We start from the raw sequence: 26,013 nt of genomic DNA on the forward strand, positions 1-26,013 counted from the left end.
GCTTACCCCTCACTGCGAGAGGTGTGTCAGGCTCAGCCTGTGTTTGTGCAAGCCCAGGGGCTAAACAATTGCACAGGTGACACATTACCGATAGTGGTGGCAGCTGGGAGTCACTGTGATGTACGGTTTCCATTTTCTTCTTGTAGTTTTACTCACAGGTAGGTGTGCAGGGGGAAGGGCTCGAGCACACCCGAAGGGTCCATACCTGGGCTCTCCAAAATGGTAGCCTGAGCTCTCTCTGGTCCCTGGGCATTTGGAATGTGGCTAGCTCAGAAAACTTTTTAACACATGTTTGGAACAATTTGCATATGCCAACCTACCTTTTCAGCTGTACATTTTGCAAATCCTACAATACAGATCAAAGTATTTCCAATGAAAGGCTAGGGGTGCCTTTCCACTGACTGGCTCAGTCAGTGGTGGGTGTGATTCTTGATCTGGGGCCGTGAGGTCAAGCTCACATGGGGTGTGGAGATGACTTACAAATAAAATTAAAATCTTAAAAAAGAAAAATGGTAGCACCCTCATTGAAATGTTCTGCAAGTATAAAATATATGGTACATCAAAGGCTTAGTATGATGAAGTAAATGTATCTTTCATAATTTTGAGGTATTAATAGGTTATTCTCAAATATGAACAGATGGTTATAACATTATTATGAGTCTGATGATGCCTTTTTCAACATATTTTTCAACATATTTTTTAACATATTTACCACATGTTGAAAGAATAATGTTTTGGAGACATCTGGTTAAAAAAAATGTACAATAAAATTGAGGTCACCTCCTCTTTTTTTACGGGGCTACCAGAAGATTTAAAATGACATGCATCATATTTCTGGTGGACAGTGCTGATCTACAGGAGTGAAAATGACTGCAAAAGCAATGGTTAATTTGTGATTCAACAGCTATAGGCTATATTCAAGCACTGGGTTGATGCAAGCAAAATGTGCAAAAGCTTTATCATATTAAAAATGTTACACTAGGGGCGCCTGCGTGACTCAGTCGGTTAAGCGTCCGACTTCAGCCCAGGTCACGATCTCGCGGTCCATGAGTTCGAGCCCCGCATCGGGCTCTGGGCTGATGGCTGAGAGCCTGGAGCCTGCTTCCGATTCTGTGTCTCCCTCTCTCTCTGCCCCTCCCCCGTTCATGCTCTCTCTCTGTCTCAAACATAAATAAACGTTAAAAAAAAAATGTTACACTAAAAAAATAAATAAAAATAGTGTTGCACCAAGAAGTGTATTAAAATTTGGAGCACCTGGTTGGCTCAGGTGGTTAAGCGTCTGACTCCTGATTTCAGCTCAGGTCATGATCTCCAGGTTCCTGAGTTGGAGCCTGGCCTCAGACTCTGAGGTGATGGTGTGGAGACTGCTTTGGATTCTCTTTCTCCCTCTCTCTCTTCCCCCCCCGCCCCCACTCTCCCTCAGTCTCTCAAAAATAAGTAAATATTTTTAAAATGCAGTTAAAAAAGAAATATATTATAATTTAATAATTTTTGTGTGTCTATTCTTCAGTGTTGAAAAAAATAGAGACTTGAACAAAATCCTTATTTGCTAACCTACAGTCATTATTCATCATTCTCGGGGGGTCTGTTATAGTCACGGGAGGTAGTTATCATTTCTTATCTACCATTCATTTTTACATTTTTTTAATGTTTATTTATTTTTGAGAGGCGGAGCTGGAACGGGGGAGGGGCAGAGAGAGGGGGACACAGAATCTGAAGCAGGCTCCAGGGTCTAAGCTGTCAGCACAGAGCCCGACGCAGGGCTCGAACCCATGGACCATGAGATCATGACCTGAGCCAAAGTCAGACACTTAACCAACTGAGTCACCCGGACACCCTCCGCTCCCTGTTTTCACATTATATATATATTCACATATATATATATGTATATATATTTAATGTATATATATATATATATTTAATGTTTATTTTTGAGACAGAGAGAAACGGAGCATGAATGGGGGAAGGTCAGAGAGAGAGGGAGACACGGAATCTGAAGCGAATCCAGGGTCCGAGCTGTCAGCACAGAGCCTGGCACGGGGCTCGAACTCACGAACCGTGAGATCATGACCTGAGCTGAAGTCAGATGCTCAACCGACTGAGCCACCCAGGCGCCCCTCTGTTTTCACATTCTTAAAGCCAGATTTAATTTACTCTGGTGGGTGAAAAACCAGCTTTTGCACCACAAACAGGAGGCTACCTCCAGGGAAACAAAACGGTTTTGTTTTGTTAAATACTGGCCAGCTCATGCTGTGCCTGCAGAAAGCAGACCTGCTCTCTCCTTGCTAATGCAAGTCAGTCAAGACCTACAGAGGAGATGAGGACATCCTTGCACCAGACTTAGCTTTTCCCTTGAACAAGCTGGAAGGAGCGAGAGAGAACCACACACAGAGTGACCTCTGACACACCATCCGTGTTATGTTTGAGGCAGAGAAACGCCTACTCTCCGTGACCCTGGAAGGACAGCTACATGTTTGTCCAAACCCATGGAAGGTACATCACTGAAAGGGAACCCTAGCTTTTGACTGCAGTTGATGATGATGTATCAGTGTTGTCCCAGAGATTTTGGCAAAGGTACCACCTAATGCAAAAAAGGGTTAGAGACGGGAATTGGGGGGAATTGAGGAGTGAGTGGTAATTCTCAGTTGTTTCTGTAAACCTAAATTGTTTAAGAAAACCCATTAATTAGGGGCCCCTGGGTGGCTCAGTCGGTTGGGCGTCTGACTTCGGCTCAGGTCATGATCTCACGGTTCATGAGTTTGAGTCCCGAGTCAGGCTCTGTGCTGACAGCTTGGAGCCTGGAGCCTGCTTCAGATTCTGTGTCTCCCTCTCCCTGCCTCTCCCTGCTCATGCTCTGTCTCTGTCTCCCTCAAAAATAAATAAACATTAAAAATTTTTTTAAGAAAACCCATTAATTAAAAAAAAAATCAACCAGGGCGCCTGGGTGGTTCAGTCGGTTAAGCATCCAACCTCAGCTCATGTCTGATCTTATGTTTTGTGAGTTCGAGCCCCACATCAGGCTCTGTGCTGACAGCTCAGAGCCTGGAGCCTGCTTCAGGTTCTGTGTTTCCCTCTCTCTGCCCCTCACCTGCTCGAGATCTCTCTCTCTCTCTCAAAAAAAAAAATTTACAAAAATAAAATATGTTTGGCTTCAATAATGACTCACACTCATCGAACATCTGTAATGTGCCAGGCACCATTTTAAGGGCTCCCCACGTATTAACTCAAAAAACTCTCTGCACAACACTTTGAGTGGCTACTATTCGTATTATGCCTGTTTTATGGATGCACACAGAGAGTGTGAGTAACTTGACTCAGGCCACACAGCTGCCTAGTGGACCTGGGATTTGAATCCAGACATTTAAGCTTGAGAAGCTCCCTGCTTGTAACTCTGCTGACTCTTTGCATTCATGGTATCTCAGGAGTCTAAAATTTCCAAGTTCCACTGGTAACCATCCTAAAATATAAATTCTGAACCTCTAAGATGGCGTTCCTGAAAGGTTCATCCCCTGGTGATCTTGGGCAAGTGACCTGCCTTCCCTAGCTTCAGTATCCTCATTTGTCGGAGAATAAATGTACCAACCTCAGAGGGTTCTTCTGAGCACTGAATGAGATAATGTGTTGGGAGTTAAAAATGGTACCAGGTAAAGGGCGTCTGGGTGGCTCAGTCAATAAGCATCTGACTCTTAGTTTCGGCTCAGGTCATGATCTCGGGGTCTCATGAGTTCGAGCCCTGCATTGGCCGGTTGCTCAGAGCCTACTTGGGATTCTCTCTCTCTCCCCGTCTCTCTGCCCCTTCCCTATTCAAGCTGTATCTCTCTCTTTCTCTCTCTCAAAATAAATAAATAAACTTTAAAAAAATTGTACCTGGTACAACACAGCGTCCAACATGAGGCTCAAACTCATGAACCGTGAGATCATGATTGGAGCCTAGTTCAGACACTTAACAGACAGAGCAACCCCAGTCCCCTAACATACCTCCCTTTTAATGTTTCAATATTTTTTCACCTACTTTAATGCTCAGCGAAAAAATTAACCTTTAAAATGTACCTAAATCAGGCATGGGGGGTGGGGGCGGGGCGCACTCATTTTCCCTCTTGCCTCAAACTCCATGATGGCTCAGCTCAGTGCTGGCTTCTATTTACAATGGAGATATTTTGTTCATCATGGGTTGTTTTTTTTTTTTTTGCATTCACGTTGATTTTTTCAAAATGATCACATGAAAGTATCGCACATCTGCCTTAAAATTAGTGCCTCCCTCTCCTCACCCTGCTCCGAGGCCTGCCTGAGACCACCTCCATTAGGCCAGGGCTCCCCAGCTCCCTGTGGTGGGCCCCCTACCCCCTGGTTACCTTTTTTTTTTTTTTGCCAAGTTTCACAATCTGGCCGCCAATGTGCCAATCATACATTTCATCCTGCTACCTCCTTCATATTTTCTTAATGGATTTACCCATCACCCTGTCAACACCACCCCTTAAGGGTGTTTGTTGTTGCAAATTATTCTGTATGATAGTACAATGGTAGACATATGTCCTTATATCTGTGTCCAAACCTGTAGATCGTACAACACTGAGAGTGAACGCTCATGTCAATGATGAACTTGGGGTGACGACAGGCGTGTCAGTGTCACGAATACGCCATGCTGGTGAGGGATGCTGATAGTGCACGTCTGCGCGGGGGAGACTGTGTACGTCGGGGGTGGGTAGACTGGATGTATGTGGGAACTCTCTGTACCTTCCCCTCAATTTTGCTGCCAACCTAAAACTGCTCTCGAAAGAAAATCTATTTACAAAAAGCGCTGACTCGTCACCCACAGAGCAGGATCTGACACCCCCACTTGTCACCTGGGAGCAGTGTGTCAGCCACCAAGAAACAGGGGATCTCTCTGGATGGGATGAGAAAATGCCCAATGGCCCTGGGATCCCTGACTCGTGAGCATGGGGCCACCACCTTCTCTCACCTTTCTTGTTCGACAAGCTCACCGCCAGAATCTCCCAGGTGGTGATGGAGTCTTTCAAAAATATATTCATGGTCTTTGTGGAGATTCTGGATGGAGGAGAAGTGGGGGTATTAAAAAGAGGCAGGTGTCAGGGGCCTGGGGGGGAGAGCTGGTGTGGAGGGGCCCCAAGGGGTAGGTTGGAGGGAGGAGTGGGGGCTGGGCACACAGAGGGAGCCTGACTCTTGATTTCTTTTCTAGGCTGGGTTGTGGGGTTGCCCAGTGATTCCAGAAAAGAGAGGCATGGGGTGCATGCAAATGAAGTGGTCCAGATGGGGCCGCTATAGGAGCTGGCCTGGGGGGTGGGCTAAGGTGGGGGGGCTGTCGCAGCCTTACCCATCTTTCTCAGGTTCAGTGAGTTCCTCTATGCGCCACAGCCAGCTCCCAGGGAACTGGCTTCGGGAAACAATTTCCTCTTCCAGGATTATATCTTCATCCAAGTCACCTGGGAGGCACGGGTGAGGAGGAGACAAATCTGGGTTTAGAACACACCATTTCTCCACTGTCCCCAGAGATACTTATCTCTAAATGGCTGAAGAGGTTCCTACCAGAAAAACACACCCATAGTTCCATGATGGCCTGGGGAGGGGGGCAGTCATATTTGTCTTTATTGCTCCTTTCTCCCCCAAAATACCATTAAAAATGATATCTTACAACTGTGTCAGTATAGGGGCAGAAATAGTCCAAGCTAGGACTATTTCCCCCTGCTCTGATTTTCATAGAAATGAAGCATTTGTGTGAGCATCTAAGCATAGTGACTCCCAGGCTCCACGCCTGCTACATCTGATGGTTATGACCCCCAAGCAAACAGGTTGCTCGAGAGACTCCCCAGACCTGTTGGTGACTCCGGGCGATGGGGTGGCCTTTTGAGCAAGTCTGACGCCATCAGCGAGTAGACCAAGTGGGGCCAGAATATGGTTCAACCCTGTCTGGGCTTTGCTCAAAACATGAGGGGCAGGTTGTAACATGGCTTTGGGTCTGCCTAATAACAAAGTAGGTGAAATGGACGGATGCCTAAATCCACCCATATTCTGGAATAATCCAACAAAGTGCATGTCAGATACAAACATGCAAGCAGCTCTCTGTCTCACCCCCAATCGGCTAAAGAAATTACACAATTTGGGGCACCTGGATGGCTCAGTCAGTTGAGCGTCCGACTTCTGCTCTGGTCATGATCTCATGGTTGGTGAGTTTGAGACTTTCACCAGGCTTGCTGCTGTCACTATGAGCCTGCTTGGGATCCTCTGTCCCCCTCTCTCTGCCCCTTCCCTGCTTGCGTGTGCTCTCTCTCTCTCTCTCTCTCTCGAAAAAACACATTAAAACAGAAAAGACTGGAGTCAAGACGGCAGAGAAGTAGTGGGACAAGGATTTTCCTGGTCCCTCAAACACAGCTGTATTGGGGTCAGAACACTTGGAACACCCAGGAAATAGGTCTGGGGAGTGATAGAAACATCTTCGTAGGTGGAAGGAGACAGCTTGGCGGGACTGAGGTGCATGTATGTGGATTGGGAGAGGTAAAACGGGCAGCATAGGCATGGAGGGGAGGGGACCCCTTCTGTGGAGACACAAAAGGGAGAGAAAGAGGCTGTAGGAGTATGGCATTGTGTTCGGACGAGAGAAAAACATCTCTGGACCATGGAGGGGGAACGAGAAATACGGAGAGTGCCAGTTTGTACTTTGCAAAGTCTCAGGAGTTGAAGATTAGAGTTTTCAGGGGTGCAAGACTTTCTCTTGCAGCTTGCGGTGTGCACATGCCTCGTGGAGAGGGAGCCAGTCCCGGGGCCCAGTAGCGATCTCAGGGGTGACTGGGAGAGAGCAGTCCCCACCCTGGAGTACTGTGGGAAGAAGGTTTAGTGCCACCCCAAGGAAAAAAGACCCTGCAGGCATCAGCCGTGTAGGCTGGGCAGAATGGTGCTACCCCAGAACCGAGTCTGTGAGGTGTGGGATTCTTTAAGGCATCTTGTTTTGAATCCCATCTGAGCATCTAGGAGGTACAGGAGACTGTGGAACAGGACAAGCTGGCCCCCACTCTCCCTGCACTCCTCTATGAGGACAGTCTGAACAGCATGGTTTGAGACACTTTTCTCCCCATCACCAACATGGTGGGGCTTCAGGGAACAGGAGAGCATCCCCCAGTGGAGGCAGGACCGGTTTACAACAAACCCCGCCCCTCCATGCCTGGTAACAGCTTAAATACTGGAGCAGGACTGACCCTGACCAGGCCAGACAGCCTCTCCTCCAGACCAGCACAGCCAGGGGTCCTGGGCACCAACAGACAGCTGTCCTGCAGTTTTGTATGTTAGTCCATTTTGTTTTGCTTTTCTTTTTCTCTTTTCTTTCATTTTTTCTCTTTTCCCTTCTTTTTACCTTCCTCTTTGTATTTCCTTTGGAATCATGATCATAGTTTCTGATTTGACTTTTGGTCAAGTCTCTCTCTCTCTCTAAATATATATATATGTATGTATGTATATATATATATATATATATATACATACATATATATATGTGTATATATATATATATATACATATATACACACACATATACACATACGTATATATATACATACATATATATACATACATATATATATATATACACATACATATATATATATATATATATATATATACACACATACATACATACATATGTATATATACACACATACACACACATATATATACACCCCACCTGGTTTCATTCTCCATTCTGTTTGTTTGTTTGTTTGTTTAGTCAGGCATTTTCCTCTATTGTTTTTACACCTTTTCTGTATCTCCTTATTAATTTCCCCCCTTTCTCTCTGGGTTAAGCATTATAGTTTCTTTGATTCTATGCCTGGTCTTTTTTTTCTGACCCTTTCATTTTTTATTTGTATGGGAATCAGGCTTCCTTCACCTTTCCTTTTTCCAGGGCTCCTTCAGTGAACAAATCAAAACACCCCTGGTGGAAGGTCCAAACCATCACCACTATGAGCAGTGGGACAGAACAGCCAAATATGCAACAGAGTGCATGATCACACTCCACAAGCACTCTGGAAGTCCCAGGACCTATTCTTAATAAGGTAGGACTTGCAGGTGCAGGACACATAACAAGCTATTAAAATGTGTAAAAACCAGAAACCTAGCCAAAATGATGAAATGCAAGAATTCTCCTCAAAAGAAATTCCAGGAATAAATGACAGGCAGACTACTGCTCAAAAAAAGATATAAACAATATATCTGAACAAGAATTCAGAATAACAGTCATGAGACTGATAGCTGGGCTTGAAAAAAGCATAGGAGACACCAGGGAATCTATTGTTGCAGAGATCAAAGACCTATGAAATAATCAAGAAGAATTAAGAAATCTTGTAAATGAGATGCAAAATAACCCAGCTGCAGTGACAGCAAGGATGGAAGAAGTCGAAGAGAGAATAAGTGAAATAGAAGACAAAATTATGGAAAATGATGAAGGTGAAAAAAAGGAGGGCAAGGAAATTACTAGACCATGAGGGGAGATTTAGAGACCTAAGTGATTCTGTGAAATGAAATAATAACCGTATCATAGGAGTTCTGGAAGAAGAAGAGAGAAGGAAAGGGGCAGAAGGTTTATGTGAACAAATTATAGCTGAGAACTTCCTTCATCTGGGGAAGGAAACAGGCATCCAAGTGCTAGAGGCACAGAGAACTCCCTTCAAAATCAACAAAAAATGACATAATCATAGTGAAACTGCAAAATACAAAGATAAAGAGAGAATTATGAAAGCAGCTAGGGAAAAACGGGCCTTAACCTACAAGGGTAGACACATAAGGGTAGTAGCAGACCTGTCCACTGAAACTTGGCAGGCCAGAAGCGAGTGGCAGGAAACATTCAATGTGCTGAATAGCAAAAATAGGCAGCCAAGAATCCTTCATCCAGGAAGGCTGCCATTCAGAATAGAAGGAGAGATAAAGGCTTTCCCAGACAAACAAAAACTGAAGGAGTTTGTGACCACTAAACCAGCCTTGCAGGAGAGTGTAAGGGGGACTCTGTGAGTGGAAAGCAGCAATGACTACAAGGGACCAGAGACATCACCATAAGCACAAAACCTGCAGATAACACAATGGCAGTAAATCCATATCTTTCAATAACCACTCTGAATGTAAATGGACTAAATGCCCCAATCAAAAGACACAGGGTATCAGAATGGATAAAAAAAAAATAAGATCCATCTATATGTTGCCTACAAGAAACTCATTTTAGACCTGAGAACACCTGCAGATTGAGAGTGAGGGGATGGAGAACCATCTATCATGCTATTGGACATCAAAAGATAGCTGGAGTAGCCATATTTATACCAGACGAACTAGATTTTAACACAAAGACTGTAACAAGAGATGAAGAAGGCCATTATATCATAACTGAGGGGTCCATCATCAAGAAGAGCTAACAATTGTAAATATTTATGCCCCCAACACGAGAGCACCCAAATATATAAATCAATTAATCACAAATATAAATAAATGTATAGATAATAATACCGTGATTGTAGGGGACTTTAATACTCCACTTGCTGCAATGGACAGACCATCTAGTCAGAAAATCAATAAGGACACAATGGCTCTGAATGACACATTGGACCAGATGGACTTAACATATATTCAGAAGTTTTCATCCAAAACAGCAGAATACACATTCTTCTCGAGGGCATATGGAACATTCTTGAAAATAGATCACATACTGGGTCACAAAACAGCCCTCAACAAGTATAAAAGGATTGAGATCATACCATGCCTATTTTCAGATCACAACACTATGAAACTTGGTATCAACCATAAGAAAAAATTTGGAAATCCCCTTAACACATGCATATTAAAGAACATCCTACTAAAGCATGAATGGGTCAACCACGAAATTAAAGAAGAAATCAAAACATGTATGGAAGCAAATGAAAATGAACACACAGCAGTCCAAAGCCTTTGGGATTCAGCAAAGGCAGTTCTAAAAGGACAATACATTGCAATTCAGGCCTGTCTCAAGAAGCAAGAAAGGTCCCAAATACATAACCTAACCTCACATCTAAAGGAAATAGAAGGGCAACAGCAAAGAAAGCCCAAGGTCAGCAGCAGAATAGAAATAATAAAGATCAGAGCAGAAATAAACAATAAAGAATTTAAAAAACCCAGAAGAATCTAAGAGATGGTTTTTGGAAAGAATAAAGAATGTTGATAACCCCTAACCAGACTTCTCAAAAAGAAAATAGAGAGAGGACCAAAATAGATAAAATCACAAATGAAAGAGGAGAGATCAAAACAAACACCACAGAAATACATACAATTTCTTGAGAATATGATGAAAAATTATGTGCAAACAAACTGGACAACCTGGAAGAACTGGACAAATTCCTAGACACCCACACACTACCAAAATTCAAAAGGGAAGAAATAGAAAATTTGAACGGACCCATAACCAATGAAGAAATTGAATCCGTTATCAAAAATCTCTGAACAAGTAAGAGTCCTGGGCCAGATGCCTTCCCAGGGGAATTTTACCAGACATTTAAAGTAGCATTCATACCTATTCTTCTCAGGATGTTCCAAAAAATATAAACGGAAGGAAAGTTTCCAGACTCGTGCTATGAAGCCAAAATTACCTTGATTACAAAACCAGACAAAGACCCCACTAAAAAAGAGAATTACAGGCAACCATCCTTGATGAACATGGATGCAAAAATTCTCAACCAGATACTAACAAATCAAATTCAATAGTATATTAGTAGAATTCTTCACCATGACCAAGTGGAATTCATTCCTGGGCTGCAGGCCCGGCTCAATATTTGCAAATCAATCAATGTGATATATCACATTAATAGAAGAAAGGATAAGAACCATAGGATCCTGTCAATAGGTGCAGAAAAAAACATTTGACAAAATACAACATCCTTTCTTAATAAAAACCCTCAAGAAAGTCGGGATATTAGGAATATACCTTAACATCATAAAAGCCATAAATGAAAAGCCCACAGATAATATCATTCTCAATGGGGAAAAACAGAACTTTCCTTCTGAGATCAGGAACATGACAGGGCTGTCCACTCTCACACTGTTATTTAACATAGTGTTGGAATTCCGAGCCTCAGCAATCAGGCAACAAAACGAAATAAAAGGCATCCAAATTGACAAGAAGAAGTCAAACTTTCACTCTTCACAAATGACAGGAAACTCTACCGAAGAGTCCACCTAAAACTGCTGGAACTGATACATGAATTCAGGAAAGTCACAGGATACAAAATCAATGTATAGAAATCGGTTGCATTTCTATACACAATTAATGAAGTAACAGGAAGAAGTATCAAGGAATATATTCCATTTACAATTGCACCAAGAATTATAAAATACATAGAAACAAACCTAACCAAAGATGTAAAAGATCTGCACACTGAAAACCATAGAAATCTTATGAAAGAACTAGAAAAAGACACAAAGAAATGGAAAAACATTCCATGCTCATGGATTAGAAGAATAAGTATTGTTAAAATGTCAATACTACCCAAAGTAATCTACACATTCATTGCAATCCCAGTGAAAATAGCACCAGCATTCTTCACAGAGCTAGAACAAACAATCTTAAAATTAAAAAAAAAAAATTTTTAACGTTTATTTATTTTTGAGACAGAGAGAGACAGAGCATGAACGGGGGAGGGGCAGAGAGAGAGGGAGACACAGAATCTGAAACAGGCTCCAGGCTCTGAGCTGTCAGCACAGAGCCCGATGCGGGGCTCAAACTCACGGACTGTGAGATCATGACCTGAGCCGAAGTCGGATGCTTAACCAACCAAGCCACCCAGGCGCCCCTAAAATTTTATGAAACCACGAAAGAACCCAAATACTAAAGCAATGTTGAAAAAGAGAACCAAAGCTGGAGGCATCACCATCCTGGATTTTAGCCTATATTACAAAGTTGTAATCATCAAGACAGTATGGTATTGGCACAAAAACACATAGACCAATGGAACAGAATAGAGAGCCCAGAAATGCACCCACAAGTATATGGCCAACTAATATTTGACAATAGGAAAGAGTATCCAATGGAAAAAAGACAGTCTCTTTAGCAAATGGTGCTGGGAGAACTGGACAGCAACATGCAGAAGAATGAACCTGGACCACTTTCTTACACCATACACAAAAATAAATTGAAAATGGATGAAAGACCTAAGTGTGAGACAGGAAACCATCAAGATCCTACAGGAGAAAACTGGCAGCAGCCTCTTTGGCCTCGGCCACAGCAACTTCTTACTTGATGTGTCTCTGAAGGCAAGGGAAATAAAAGCAAAAGCAGACTATTTGGGACCTCATCAAGGTAAAAAGTTTCTGCACAGCACAGGAAACAATCAACAAAACTAAAAGGTAACCGATGGAATGGGAGAAGATATTTGCAAACGACATAACGGATAAAGGGTTAGTTAGTATACAAAATCTATAAACAACTTACCAAACTCAACACCCAGAAAACAAATAATCCAGTGAAGAAATGGGCAGAAAACATGAATAGGCACTTTTCCAAAGAAGACATCCAGATGGTAAACAGGCACATGACAAGATGCTCGACATCACTCATCATCAGGGAAATACAAACCAAAAACACATTGAGATACCCCCTCACACTGGTCAGAGTGGCTAAAAGTAACAACTCAGGAAACAACAGATGTTGGTGAGGATGTGGAGAAAGGGGAACCCTCTTGCACTGTTGGTGGGAATACAAACTGGTGTAGCCACTCTGGAAAACAGTGTGGAGGTCCCTCAAAAAATCAAAATTAGATTTACCCTATGGCCCAGCAATAGCACTACTAGAAATTTATCCTAAAGGGCACATGGGTGCTGATTCGTAGGGGCACATGTACTCCAGTGCTTATAGTAGCATTTCAACAATAGCCAAATTATGGAAAGAGCTCAAATGTCCATCAACTGATGAATGGCTATATCTACAGAGAATGGAATACTACTTGGTGATGGAAAAGAAGGATATCTGGCCATTTGCAACAACGTGGATGGATCTGGAGGGTATTATGCTAAGTGAAATAAGTCAGTCAGAGAAAAGCAGATATCATATGATGTCACTCATATGTGGAATTTCAGAAACTTAACAGAAGACCATAGTGGGAGGGAAGGAAAAATTAGATACAAAGAGAGAGGGAGAAAAATCATAAGAGACTCATAAACACAGAGAACAGACTGAGGGTTGATGGGAATAGGATATGGGGGAGTGGGGAAAATGGGTGATGGGCATTGAGGAGGACACTTGGGATGAGCACTGGGGTTGTATGTAAGTGATGAATCATAGGAATCCGCTCCTGAAGCCAAGACTACATGCATTGGCAATAAATTAAAAAAAAAAAAAAAAGAAAGAAAGAAATTACACAAGGCTGGGGGAGAAAACACCTGAGTGTGTGTAAGCCATATTCCAGTAGATCAGATATTTTGTCTAATTTTCCTCTTTGAGAAAGAAAGTCTGTAGGTCGCTGGAGCAGAAGGCACCAAGCCTAGATTAGAATAATTTGCACAGACTGAAGATTCAGCCCTTTGCTCATGTGTGTTGGGAATCTTTGTGTGTTTTTTGGGGGGTGGTGGTGGAGGGAGTGCTAGCCTTCCAGCTAAAAGAATTTAGAAATATGTGTCCCCTTTGGCGATGTCTGCCTTTAGGAGGTGACTGCACAGTTCTAATAAATAAATAAATAAATAAATAAAAATATAATAAATAAATAAATAAATAAATAAATAAAATAAAAAATAAAAATACAAGTGTACATGAAAAGTATGTGTTACCATATAAGGATCCATACCTGCTGTCATAAGGGCTACATAATAATTGATTTGGGGGAAAATTTCCCTTGGGTTAAATTTTGCCCTGATCTGATAGCAGAAAGAGGTTTAGAAATGGACTATCCAGGAATAAGGAGGAACTTTACAGTGGAGAGACCCAGCAGACAGCGCCTTAATCACGTGATCAAGACTCACAGCACCAACAATGGGACAAATCAATGTCTTTGGGCTCCCGACATGATGCACCGAGAATCCATAGTGTCTCTCCTGTGACAGTGCTGCCCCCAAATGCAAAACCTGGATGTCATTACGAGGAAGCAAGGAGCCAACCCAAACCGTGGGACAGCCCCCCAAATAGCTGGACGTGAAAGTCACTCAAGACGGCTGTGCTGCCAGGGGTTGAGCCGATCCAAGGACACTAAGGAGACCCCACCAGTAAATACGACGTCTGTTCCTGCACAGATCCTTTTCCTATAAAGGATCCAAACCAAACCAGACCAGACCAAAGTAGACCGAACCACACCAAACTAGACCAAACCAAGTGAAACCACACCAGACCAGACTAAACCAAACCAGACCAAACAGGACCAAACCACTCTAAACCACACCAAATCAAAACCAAAACCAAAACCAAAACCAAACCAAACCAAATGGAAACCACCGGCGAACCTGAATGGGGTTGGAGGTTCAAGGAGTCAACATTAATGTCCTAATTCTGATGACTGTGCTGAGGTTTTGTGGGACAATATGTTTTGTGGGAGAATTTCAAGAATTCCACATGGAGCTATTTGGGGATGGTGGGGGCCTCAAACAGTTCAGAGGGATAAAAGGTTTTTATGCCCATTTCTACTTGTTCTGCTTGAGAGTCTAAAGATTAAAAAAAAAAAGATGATTATGTTTGCTTGGATCGGGCAGCCTGCCGCCATGGCATTTCCCCATCTTCCTTAGTTTTTAAGCAAAGGGGTTCTGTTTCATGACTTTTCATCCTGTGATTGATAAGATCACTTCCCTCGGTTTCAAGAGCCTCTCACACTGGCCTTCGTTCTCAGAACCCAATTTGGATGACACAATTTCTGGTCCCCTATGAAAACGATGGGATGTGCAAAAGAAGTGTTCAAATGGCCAGCGAGAAGGGTCAGTGCAGCAACCACCACTCTGCACACAGTGGTTAAAAAGAGCAATGGAGTGACAGAGGGAGAAATCAAGGAATCAATCCCATTTACAGTTGTACAAAAAACCATAAAATACCTAGGAATAAATCTAACCAAAGAGGCGAAAAATCTATACACTGAAAACTATAGAAAGCTTATGAAAGAAATTGAAGAAGACACAAAAAAATGGAAAAAAGATTCCATGCTCCTGGATAGAAAGAATAAATATTGTTAAAATGTCAATACTACGCAAAGCAATCTTCATATTCAATGCAGTCCCTATCAAAATAACACCAGCATTTTTCACAGAGCTAGAACAAATAATTCTAAAATTTGTATGGAACCGGAAAAGACCCCGAATAGCCAAAGCGATCTTGAAAAAGAAAACCAAAGCAGGAGGCATCACAATCCCAGACTTCAAGCTATACTACAAAGCTGTAATCATTAAGACAGTATGGTACTGGCACAAAAACAGACACGAAGATCAATGGAACAGAATAGAGAACCCAGAAATGGACCCACAAATGTAAGGCCAACTCATCTTTGACAAAGCAGGAAAGAATATCCAGTGGAATAAAGACAGTCTCTTCAGCAAGTGGTGCTGGGAAGACTGGACAGCGACAACCAGAAAAATGAACCTCGACCACTTTCTTACACCACACACAAAAATAAACTCAAAATGGGTGAAAGACCTAAATAAGACAGGAAGGCATCAAATCCTAGAGGAGAAAGCAGGCAAAAACCTCTTTGACCTCAGCTGCAGCAACTTCTTACTCAACACGTCTGTAGAGGCAAGGGAAACAAAAGCAAAAATGAACTACTATTATAAAAAGCTTCTGCACAGCGAAGGAAACAATCGGCAAAACTAAAAGGCAACCAACAGAATGGGAGAAGATATTTGCAAATGACATATCAGACAAAGGGTTAGCATCCAAAATCTATAAAGAACTTCTCAAACTCAATATCCAAAAAACCAAATAATCCAGTGAAGAAATGGGCAAAAGACATGAATAGACACTTCTCCAAAGAAGACAGATGGCCAACCCACCCATGAAAAGATGCTCAACATCACTCATCATCAGGGAAATACAAATAAAAAACCACAATGAGATACCACCTTACACCTGTCAGAACAGCTAACATTAACAACTCTGGCAACAACAGATGTTGGCAAGGATGCGGAGAAAGAGGATCTCTTTTGCATTGTTGGTGGGATTGCAAGCTGGTGCAGCCACTCTGGAAAACAGTATGGAGGTTCCTCAAAAAACTAAAAACAGAACTGCCCTACAACCCAGCAATTGCACTACTAGGCATTTATCCAAGGGATAGAGGTGTGCTGTTTCGAAGGGACACATGCATCCCAATGTTTATAGCAGCACTATCAACAACAGCCAAAATATGGAAAGGGCCCAAATGTCCATCGATGGATGAATGGATAAAGAAAACATGGTATGCATGTATATACATATGTATGTATATATATATGTATATGTATATTTATGTATATATATGTGTGTGTATATATGTGTGTATATATATATATATAATGGAGTATTACTCGGCAATCAAAAGTATGAAATCTTGCCATTTGCAACTATGTGGAGGGAACTAAAGGGTATTATGCTAAGCGAAGTTAGAGAAAAACAAATATCACTTCACGCACATGAAGACTTTAGACACAGAACAGATGAACATAAGGGAAGGGAAGAAAAATAATATAAAACCAGGGAGGGGGAAAAACCATAGAGACTCTTAAATATGGAGAACAAACTGAGAGTTACTGGAGGGGTTGTGGGAGGGAGGATGGGCTAAATGGGTAAGAGGCATTAAGGAATCTACTCCTGAAATCATTGTTGCACTATATGCTAACTAATTTGGATGTAAATTTAAAAAATAAAATAGAAAGAAAGAAAGAAAGAAAGAAAGAAAGAAAGAAAGAAAGAAAGAAAGAGCAATCTGGACAGGGTGGGCCGAGAGGGAATCTGCCAGGGGGACCCTCACGACAGGGGCCATGCTGCCCGTGGTGCGGGGGGCTCTCTGTGGGCTTGGTTTCCACTGCACCCATACTAGCAGAAAGGCCTTTCTCTACATAAGACACATCAAAAAGCATTTTTAAAAAGCAGACATCAGGCCTCACTGGGCTCAAAGGCTCTGAGCAAATGGCAGGTAGGATTCCCACCAGTTCTGTCAGGGCTGCCTTGTGGTGGGGACCACTCTGGTTCTGCTTTCAATGGGCTTCTTGGAAGAGAAATTTGTCTTGGCTTAAGATTTATTTGGCCCGAGATGTAAAGTTTCAAGTGTGCACATGTTTTTGTCTTATCCAGAACTGAATGAATGAATGAGTGAATGAATGAATGAATGAGTGAGTGAATGAATGAGGGAGGGAGGGAATGAATGAATGAAAACAAATCAACAGATGTTGTTAGGCATTGAGTTAGGCACCTCTTTGGAAAGCAACATAAATGAGTTTTCTTGGTAAAGGCAGGCTAAAAATGCATCTCAGACAGAAGCATCCTCCCCCTTCAGACAGGCCCTCCTCCCCAGTCAGACACAAGCATCCTTCCACCCAAACAGGCCCCTTCCCCCCTCAGATAGGTTCTCCTCCCTCAAACAGGCCCTGCCCTGTCAGACCAGGCCTTCTCCCATAAGACCAGGACTCCTCCTTCTCACTGAGCCTCAACACTCTGACCTGGGCCTCCTCCCTCAGACCAGGCCCTCTCCCCTCTAAGGGAGCCTCCCCCCTCAGACCATCCCCTCACCCCTCAAGCCTGATCGAGGCTTCATTGAGCCTCCCCATTCTGGCCAGCCTCCGTGCTCAGACCATGCCCTCCTCCCTCGTAGCAAGCCCTCTCCCATCAGACCAGGCCCTCCTCGCTCTGACCAGCTTCCCCCCTCTGGCTGGCCCACAGGCAGGTGGACTTACTCTGGGTCAGGCCCAGGAGGGCACTGTGGGTATGGCCGATGCGGTTGCAACAGTCCAGGAAGGCCTTCATGCACGAGGCCTCGTGCTGGATGAACCCGGCCCTGCGCTCGCACGAGAACTTCATGGGGTTCTCCCGCATGCCATGTTCACAGCACTTGCGCAGCTGCTTTGGGTACTGACCTGCTGTGTGGACACGACACCGGTCAGGGCCTCAGCCGGGAACTCAAAGCAGGAAGAGCTCGGGGCGGACCACGGGTAGGATATCCCCAGGGCCCGGCCCTGCCCTCCTCCCTCCTGGGCTGGATCCCGGATGGACAGGGTTTGGGGGGAGGGCGGGGTCCCCACCTTTGTCCATCCTCTTCTCCAGGAGCATCACCGAGCGGCGGCGCCAGGCATCTGGTTTGGGGCACTCGGGATCTGAGTGGAGGGCACACGCGAACAAGATGGGTTAAGCGTCAACTGAGGGTCCCCGATGTCCTCCTCTCAGTAGCCGTGAGGGAGGGGTGTTGCTGCTCCCATTTGACAGATGAGGAAACTGAGGCTCAGCAGGCAGTGATTCACTAGGTGGGGGCTGGGGCAGGACTTGAACCCAGGGCCCCCACCTGTTCTCAGAATCTGACGCCCTCAGAACAGTGCCCTCCACCTGCTCTCAGCATCTGGGGTGGAGGCCCCGGCCCTCACCTGTCCTATCCGGGGTCTGCAGGTTTGTGTTGGTCTGGAAGGCCAGCCCTGCGTCCGTGAAGACGCCGGCATAATCCTTCCCGCTGCCTGGAGTGCAGCCAATGTCAGCCTTCTCCACCATGTTCCAGATCTGCGGGAGGGCAGGGGTCGCGGGCAGGCCTCCACCACCAGGCTGACATGTCCGACCACCCCTGCGTTCTGGTCCCAGACCCCTCTCAGAGCTGTGTGCACAGCCTCCGCCAACCACCCCCAGCGCGGACTCCTCCATCTACGCTCCCACCCGCGGCCTTCACTTCCACTCCACGTCTGTGTCCGTCCCAGCCTCCGTCCAGCCCACGCCTAACCCCACTTCCGGTTCCCTTTTGAGCGCCACCCGCGCCTCAGCCCCACGCCACCCCTTTGCCTCCGCCACACCCCAGCGGTACAGGGAGCACCTTGCTCTGAGTTAACCTATTCCTGTTCAGCACGAACGTGCCCTTGTCCACTGCCACGAGCCCCACTCGGGACCCCCGGTCACCCTCGATCTTGATGGTCAACAGCTGCCCAGGTGGGTACACCTTCTCTTCCTTCTTGCCACCTTTCACCACCAGCTGTTGGCAGGGATGGGGGGTACACAGAGGTAGGGGTGAGGGGTCAGCCCTGCCGGGCTGGGTCTCCATCAGCAGTCAGCCCAGGGCAGTGTCTGTGCCGTGCTGGTCAGGAAGGGGCAACGGTGGAGACAGACAGACTGAAGGCAGAAAGGCCAGCAGGGAGGGAGATACTGAGGCTGAAACAGAGGTGGGGAGAGAAGGAGCTGGAAAAGGAGAAGATGGGCCCCGGTTGGGGACCCCACCCAGAAGGCTGGAGAGAGGCAGAGACGGAGCGAGCACTGGCCAGGCGGGGAGTGCCAAGATGGGTGCAGAGGAAGACTCCGGAAGCTTACCTTGCCCACACAGGAGTCCTTGACATCCACCCACACGGAATCGGCCACCACCTCCCTCTGGCCATTGTTGTTAATGAAGGTGTAATAAGCCACCAGGCGGAAGGAAGGAATGAAGTCCTCAGTGATGGTCAGGGGCAGCACGTACATGTCCTGGCCGGGCTCCCGCGTCTGACGCTCCACCTTCAACAGCTTCCCTTTGTTCATGACCTGGGGGAGACAGGTTGGCGTAAGGAAGAATCAGCTAGGTCCGAGGGGGGGTGGCCCTGGACTGGGGGTGCTGCAGAAGTAAGGAGGAGGGTCTGGGGATCCTAGGAGGGCACGGACCAGGTAGGTGAAGTAGCGGATATTGTTCTCCTGGGTGGTGGTGGGGTCAATTCGCAGGTGGAAGTTGACGTTGAGATCTTCCCCTGGCTTGAGCTCCACGCGAGGCACAGAGATGTGCAGGTAGTTATTACTCATGGTGCTGTAGGGTTGGGCGTTCATAGTCCTGTTGGTCTGTCGTGACTCTGGGATACCGTCCTTCCTAGTGCTTACCTGGGTGAGGAAAGGGGGATGAATTCTGGCCCCCCAAAGATGTCCACATCCTAATCCCTGGGACCTGGGAATACGGTACCTTCCCTGGCCAGAGGGACTGTGCAAATGGGATTAAGGGTCTGAGGATGGGGAGTCTGTTTTGGATTATCCAGGTGGGTCAGATGTAATCACAGGATCCTTATAATAATATACCTATGCAGATGGCCAGACTGCTGGTGCAGATAAGATCCCCTCTATGCAGATGAGAACACTCTATGTGAATGGCAGGATCCCCTGATACAATAAAAGGACCCCACTCCTCACGTGGCAGGATGACTGTGGTAGAGGACAGAGTTCCTTCCTGCAAATACAGTCCCCTATCTCCCAGAAGTGGGGCTAGAGGTGGGCGAGGACTCACGGTGATGGGCAGGGACCTAAAGGTTTTGTGTGTGTTGATGATCAGCTTGGCCACGCCATCTTCCTGGGTGAAGGAGCGTGATTTGGAGTACTGGGTCACCACGGGGATGTTGCGTGCTGGGGAGCCGTCGGGGTTCGTCACAAACACCTGTGGGTGCAGTGCAGGGGCAGGTGGAGGGCGTTCAGGTTGACCCAGAGGCGTGGCTGGTGCTCAGGGGAAGGGTGGGGGAGGCAGCCCTACCCCCAGTCTCACCATGAGGTCAAAGGGCATGCCTGGTTTGAAGAACTTGGACGTCTTGGTGAAGTGGATCTGGTAGGGGGAGGTCACGATGGGGATCCCGCTGCGCTCCGCCTCCACCATGTCGCTGCCTGAGGGGGCCAGCCGTGAGGGCAGGTTCCTGGGCCACCCCTCCGGGTTGGACCACACCTTACACTGGGCCTCCCTCAGACTGGGCCTCCTCCATCAGACTGGCTGGAACCTTCATTCTGTTCCTCCCCCATCAGACTGGGTCTCCTCTGTCAGACAGCTTCCCACCTTCATACTGGGCCTCCCCTCTCAGACTGGGCCTCCTCTATCAGATTGGATCCCACTTTCATACTGGGCCTCCCCCCTGAGACTGGGCCTCGTCTATCAGACTGGATCCCACCTTCATAGTGGGCCTCCCCCTTCAGACTGGGCCTCCTCCATCAGGCTGGCTGGAACCTTCATTCTGTTCCTCCCCCATCAGACTGGCTAGAACCTTCATTCTGTTCCTCCCCCATCACTGGGACTCCTCTGTCAGACTGGATCCCACCTTCATGCTGGGCCTCCCTCCTCAGACTAGACATCATCCATCAGACAGGATCCAACCTTCATACTGGCCTCCTGTTCTCAGACTTCCTCTGTCAGACTGTTGCCCACCTTCATTCTGGCCTCCCCACTAGGATGGGACCTCCTCTGTCAGACTGGCCCCCAACCTCACTGGGCCTGTTTTCAGACTGGGCCCACTCTGTGAGACTGGATCCCAATTTCATTTTGGGTCGCCCTCCTGAGACTGGGCCTCCTCTATCAGACTGGATCTCACTTTTATTCTGGACCTCCCCCCTCAGACCAGGCCTCCTCTGTCAGACAACTTCCCACCTTCATAGTGGGCCTCCCTCAGACCAGGCCTCCTCTGACAAACTGGCGGGCACCTTCATTCCTCAGACTATGGCTACCCTGTCACTGGCTGCCACCTTCAGACTTGGCCTCTTTTGTCAGACTGGATCACACATTCATACTGGGGCTCCCCCCTCAGACTGGGCCTCCTGTGTCAGACTGGATCCCACCTTCATTCTGGCCTCCCCCCGTCAGACTGGGCCTCCTGTATCAGACTGGATCCCCCCTTCATTCTGGAGCTCCCCCCCTCAGAATGGGCCTCCTCTATCAGACTGGTTCCCATATTCATACTGGGCCTCCCCTCTCAGACTTGGCCTCACCTGACAGACTACATCCCAATTTCATTCTGGGCCTCCCCCCTCAGACTCAGCCACCTCTATCAGACTGCATCGCACCTTCATTCTGGCCTCCCCCCTTCAGACTGGGCCTCCTCTATCAGACTGGATTTCACCTTCATTCTGAGCTCCCCCCTCACTGGGCCTCCTCTGTCGGACAGGATCACACCTTCATTCTGGCCTCCCTTCTCAGACTGGGCTTCTCTATCAGACTGGATCCCACTTTCATACTGGGCCTCCCCACTCAGACTGGCCCTTGTCTATCAGACTGGATCCTACCTTCATATTGGGCATCCCCACTCAGACTGGGCTTCCTCTATCAGACTGGATCCCACCTTCATACTGGGCCTCTGCCCTCAGACTGGGTCTCCTCTGTCAGACTGGATCCCACCTTCATTCTGGCCTGCACCCTCACTGGGCCTCCTGTATCAGACTGGATCCCACTTTCATTCTGGACCTCCCCCCTCAGACTGTGCCTCCCATGTCAGACTGGATCCCAGCTTCATTCTGGCTTCCCCCCATGAGAATGAGCCTCCTCTATCAGACTGGATCCCACATTCATACTGGGCCTCGCCCCCTCAGACTGGACCTCCTGTATCAGACTGGATCCCACCTTCATTCTGGGCTCCCCCTCACTGGGCCTCCTCTGTCAAACTGGATCCCACGTTAATACTGGCCTCCCCCATCAGACTGGGCTTCTCTATCAGACTGGATCCCACCTTCATTCTGCCTTCCCCCATCAGACTGGGCCTCCTCTATCAGACTGGGTCCCACATTCATTTGGGCCTTACCCCTCAGACTGGGCCTGCCCTGTCAGACTGGATCCCACCTTCATTCTGGCCTCCCCCTCAGACTGGACCTCCTCTATAAGACTGGATCACACCTTCATACTGAGCCTCCCCCCTCAGACTGTGCCTCCCATGTCAGACTGGATCCCACCTTCATTCTGGCATCCCCCCATGAAATTGGGCCTCCTCTATCAGACTGGATCCCACATTCATACTGGGCCTCGCCCCCTCAGACTGGACCTCCTGTATCAGACTGGATCCCACCTTCATTCTGGGCTCCCCCTCACTGGGCCTCCTCTGTCAAACTGGATCCCACCTTAATACTGGCCTCCCCCATCAGACTGGGCTTCTCTATCAGACTGGATCCCACCTTCATTCTGGCCTCCCCCCATCAGATTGGGCCTCCGCTCAGACTGGATCGCACATTCATTGGGCCTTCCCCCTCAGACTGGACCTCCTCTATAAGACTAGATCACACCTTCATACTGAGCCTCCCCCTTCAGACTGGGCCTCCTCTACAGACTGGATCTCACTTTCATTTGGGACCTCCCCCCCTCAGAATGGGCCACCTCTATCAGAATGGATCCCACATTCATTCTGGGCCTCCCCACCTCAGATTGGGCCTCCTGTATCAGACTGGATCCCACCTTTATTCTGGGCTCCCCCCTCACTGGGCCTCTTCTGTCTGACTGGATCACACATTGAGACTGGCCTCCCCCATCAGACTGGGCTTCACTATCAGACTGGATCCCACCTTCATTCTGGGCCTCCCCCCTCAGACTGGGCCTCCTCTACAGACTGGATCTCACTTTCATTCTGGACCTCCCCCACTCAGAATGGGCCACCTCTATCAGACTGGATCCCACTTTCATTCTGGGGCTGCCCCCACCCTCAGAATGGGCCTCCTTTGTCTCACTGGGTATCACTTTCCTCTGGATATCGTCTCTTACACTTGACCTCTGCCTTCAGACTGGTTCTCCCCTGTCACACTGCATTCCACATCCATTCTGGGCCTCTGCCCTCACACTGGGCCTCCCCCCTCATTTGGGTCCCTTTCCTCAGACCAGGCCTCACCTGAGTGCAAGATAACGGTGACAGACACGTACAACGACTTCCCCACCAGGGCATCTGCTCCGGAGGGTTCCACCCCGCTCAGCAGGACCTTTCGTTCCAGCCTGGCCTCCCCACTGCCATCATTGACCTGGGGGAGGAAGGAAGGCTCAGAGAGGGGGAGGGGCGCAGGTGAGGGAGGGGGAAGTCCAAAGTGGAGGAGGCTCAGAGGGGCAGAGCACCTGAACACGGGTGAGGGACTGGGGCAGCGAAATCCTCTGGTCACCATCCTGGACCCCAAAGATGACGAAGGCTATTCCATCCACATTCTTCCCATACAAGAACCTGAGAGGCAAGGGGGTCTCAGATGCTCCTCTCCTGAAGGGCGAGCCTGCCTGCAAACTTCCACGGACCCCTGGTCCCTCGCCTGGTGCTTACCTGGCCAGTATCTGGTTCTTCAGTCAGCGCCCACCTGGTCCCACACCTGGCCACACCGCACCCGGGTTCCCTTACCCGGCCCCTACCTGGCTCCACCCCTGCCGCCAACCTGGCCTGTCATCTAGCCCTCACCTGGCCGCCCTCCCCTCCCCTCCCGCCTGGCCCCATTCCTAGCCCCTCACCTGGCCGTGATGGTGACCTCCAGGCCCTGTGGGTCATCAATGTAGTAGAATTTCTCTGTAGGCTCCACTTGGACCTCAAAACTGGGCAGCACTGGGGGCGAGATGGCACCAGTAGGCTGTCAGCACTGGGCCTGGCACTTGGGGCCCCCACCCTGACTCCTTCCTCCTCTTACCGTACTCCTTCACCTCGAACTCAGCAGAGAATACCTGCTGCGGGGCATCTTCATAGTGGGCTTCTATCTTCCACTGCCCTGTACTGTGGGGAAGGCAGGTGAGTGAGCCAGCCAGACGCCCTCCCTTGGCATAGGGAACCCCCTCTGGGAGGGCCTGACATACTTGACCTGCTCCGGGATGTTCCAAGACAGGGACGAGATGCCAAACAGCCTCCCAGAAGACAAGAAGTCCCTCTTGATGGGAACACCGTCGGGGGTCTGACAGGGAGGGTGTGTCTCTTCAGAGACCTGGCTTAGCCCCTAGGCTCTCTTCCTCCTCTCTGTGTCTGGACACTCTCTGTGTGTCATGACTACTGGGGCAGTGGTTATGAACATGGACTTGAGTCAGTCAGCCTGGGTTCAAATGCCCACTCTCCCAATTATGCGCTGTGTCACCTTGGGCAAATTACTTGATGTCTCTGTGCTCAATGTGCCCAGCTAGAAAAAGGAGAGGAACATAGCCCCTACCTCACTGGCTTGGCACCTGATTCATGTAACCTGGAGCTCACTCTCGTCGGCGGCTGAATACCGATAGTAACTAGCATTTATCACCTACTTTGTGCGGGACCCTGTGGTAAGCATCCTATGGGCGCTAAGTCACACAGCATTGCCTACCTTCGACTCTTTGACCTACAAGAATACAAAGTCGTGTGGTTCAACCTAACACACAGTATGTCATTCGTTGCAAATAACTAAACACCAGGAGACATCATGTAAAAATCTGGCTTTCTGGCTTCTCTTGGAAATTGGGATAACCGTGGATACGGGTTCCTGTTGGCACATAGCGACATTTGACTGGAACTGGGCAGAGGCTCTACCGTTAGAGGTGTGTGTTCTCCGTTCCCCACAAATCCCACCGATCCCCACAGTCAGCTTGTGGCTGTCAGGACCTGGTCCCTGTTACCTTTGTGTGATTGCAAGAAATACTCATGACGATCCTCTGAGAACGACCTACCTCTTCCCTCTGTCCTTCACTTCCTCCTTCCATTCCCCCTCCCCCCCACCCCTTTCCTGCCTTAGCCCAGAAAATTGTAATGAAATTACTGTATGCCAAGCACCCATCCTGTCTGGAATTTAGGTTCTGTGGAGGTCTGGGGAGCGGGCAATGAGCAAATGAATACATTCAATTTATAGGATGCCTAAAGGAGATGACAGGAAGGGAGACCAGTGGAGTGTGTGTGTGTGTGTGTGTGTGTGTGTGTGTGAGTTGGAGAGGGTGTCTGCAATTTTACAGGTCCTCAGAGAGGCTTCCCTGTAAAATTGTGCCATCAGTGACATTTGAGCAGAGGCTTGAATGACGTGATGGGGCAAGCTATGTGGGTATTTGGAGGAAGAGCGTTTTGTGAGTAGTGAGGGAACAGCCTGTGCAAAGGTCCTAGGGCTGGCTCTTTATGGCAGTTGGAGGGACAGCAATAAGGCCCATGTGGCTGGAGCAGAGTGAGTGAGGGGAAGATGGGGAGGAGAGGAGGAGAGGAGGACAGGTAGGG

General features: G+C 47.5%; 1 protein-coding gene across 2 annotated transcripts in view; it reads right to left on the reverse strand.

The window, feature by feature from the left end:
* LOC102951325 (complement C3-like) overlaps nt 1-26,013 on the reverse strand; it is a 46,008-nt gene that overhangs the window by 17,703 nt on the left and 2,292 nt on the right. Inside the window, exons 5-19 of one of the 2 annotated variants that reach the window (XM_042977957.1) lie at nt 24,651-24,745; nt 24,488-24,570; nt 24,315-24,405; nt 23,937-24,039; nt 23,719-23,845; nt 20,637-20,752; nt 20,385-20,531; nt 19,778-19,987; nt 19,454-19,660; nt 18,966-19,121; nt 18,532-18,661; nt 18,196-18,267; nt 17,851-18,030; nt 5,333-5,441; nt 4,961-5,046 (exon numbers count right to left, since the gene is read on the reverse strand). In XM_042977957.1, the coding sequence (XP_042833891.1) occupies nt 4,961-5,046; nt 5,333-5,441; nt 17,851-18,030; nt 18,196-18,267; nt 18,532-18,661; nt 18,966-19,121; nt 19,454-19,660; nt 19,778-19,987; nt 20,385-20,531; nt 20,637-20,752; nt 23,719-23,845; nt 23,937-24,039; nt 24,315-24,405; nt 24,488-24,570; nt 24,651-24,745 (1,912 nt within the window). Of the gene's footprint in view, nt 1-4,960; nt 5,047-5,332; nt 5,442-17,850; nt 18,034-18,195; nt 18,268-18,531; nt 18,662-18,965; nt 19,122-19,453; nt 19,661-19,777; nt 19,988-20,384; nt 20,532-20,636; nt 20,753-23,718; nt 23,846-23,936; nt 24,040-24,314; nt 24,406-24,487; nt 24,571-24,650; nt 24,746-26,013 lie in introns of both variants that reach the window. The other variant, XM_042977956.1, reaches the window with a different exon arrangement.

This window comes from Panthera tigris, chromosome A2 (assembly GCF_018350195.1).
Source record: "Panthera tigris isolate Pti1 chromosome A2, P.tigris_Pti1_mat1.1, whole genome shotgun sequence".
NCBI classification, from domain to species: Eukaryota; Metazoa; Chordata; class Mammalia; order Carnivora; family Felidae; genus Panthera; species Panthera tigris.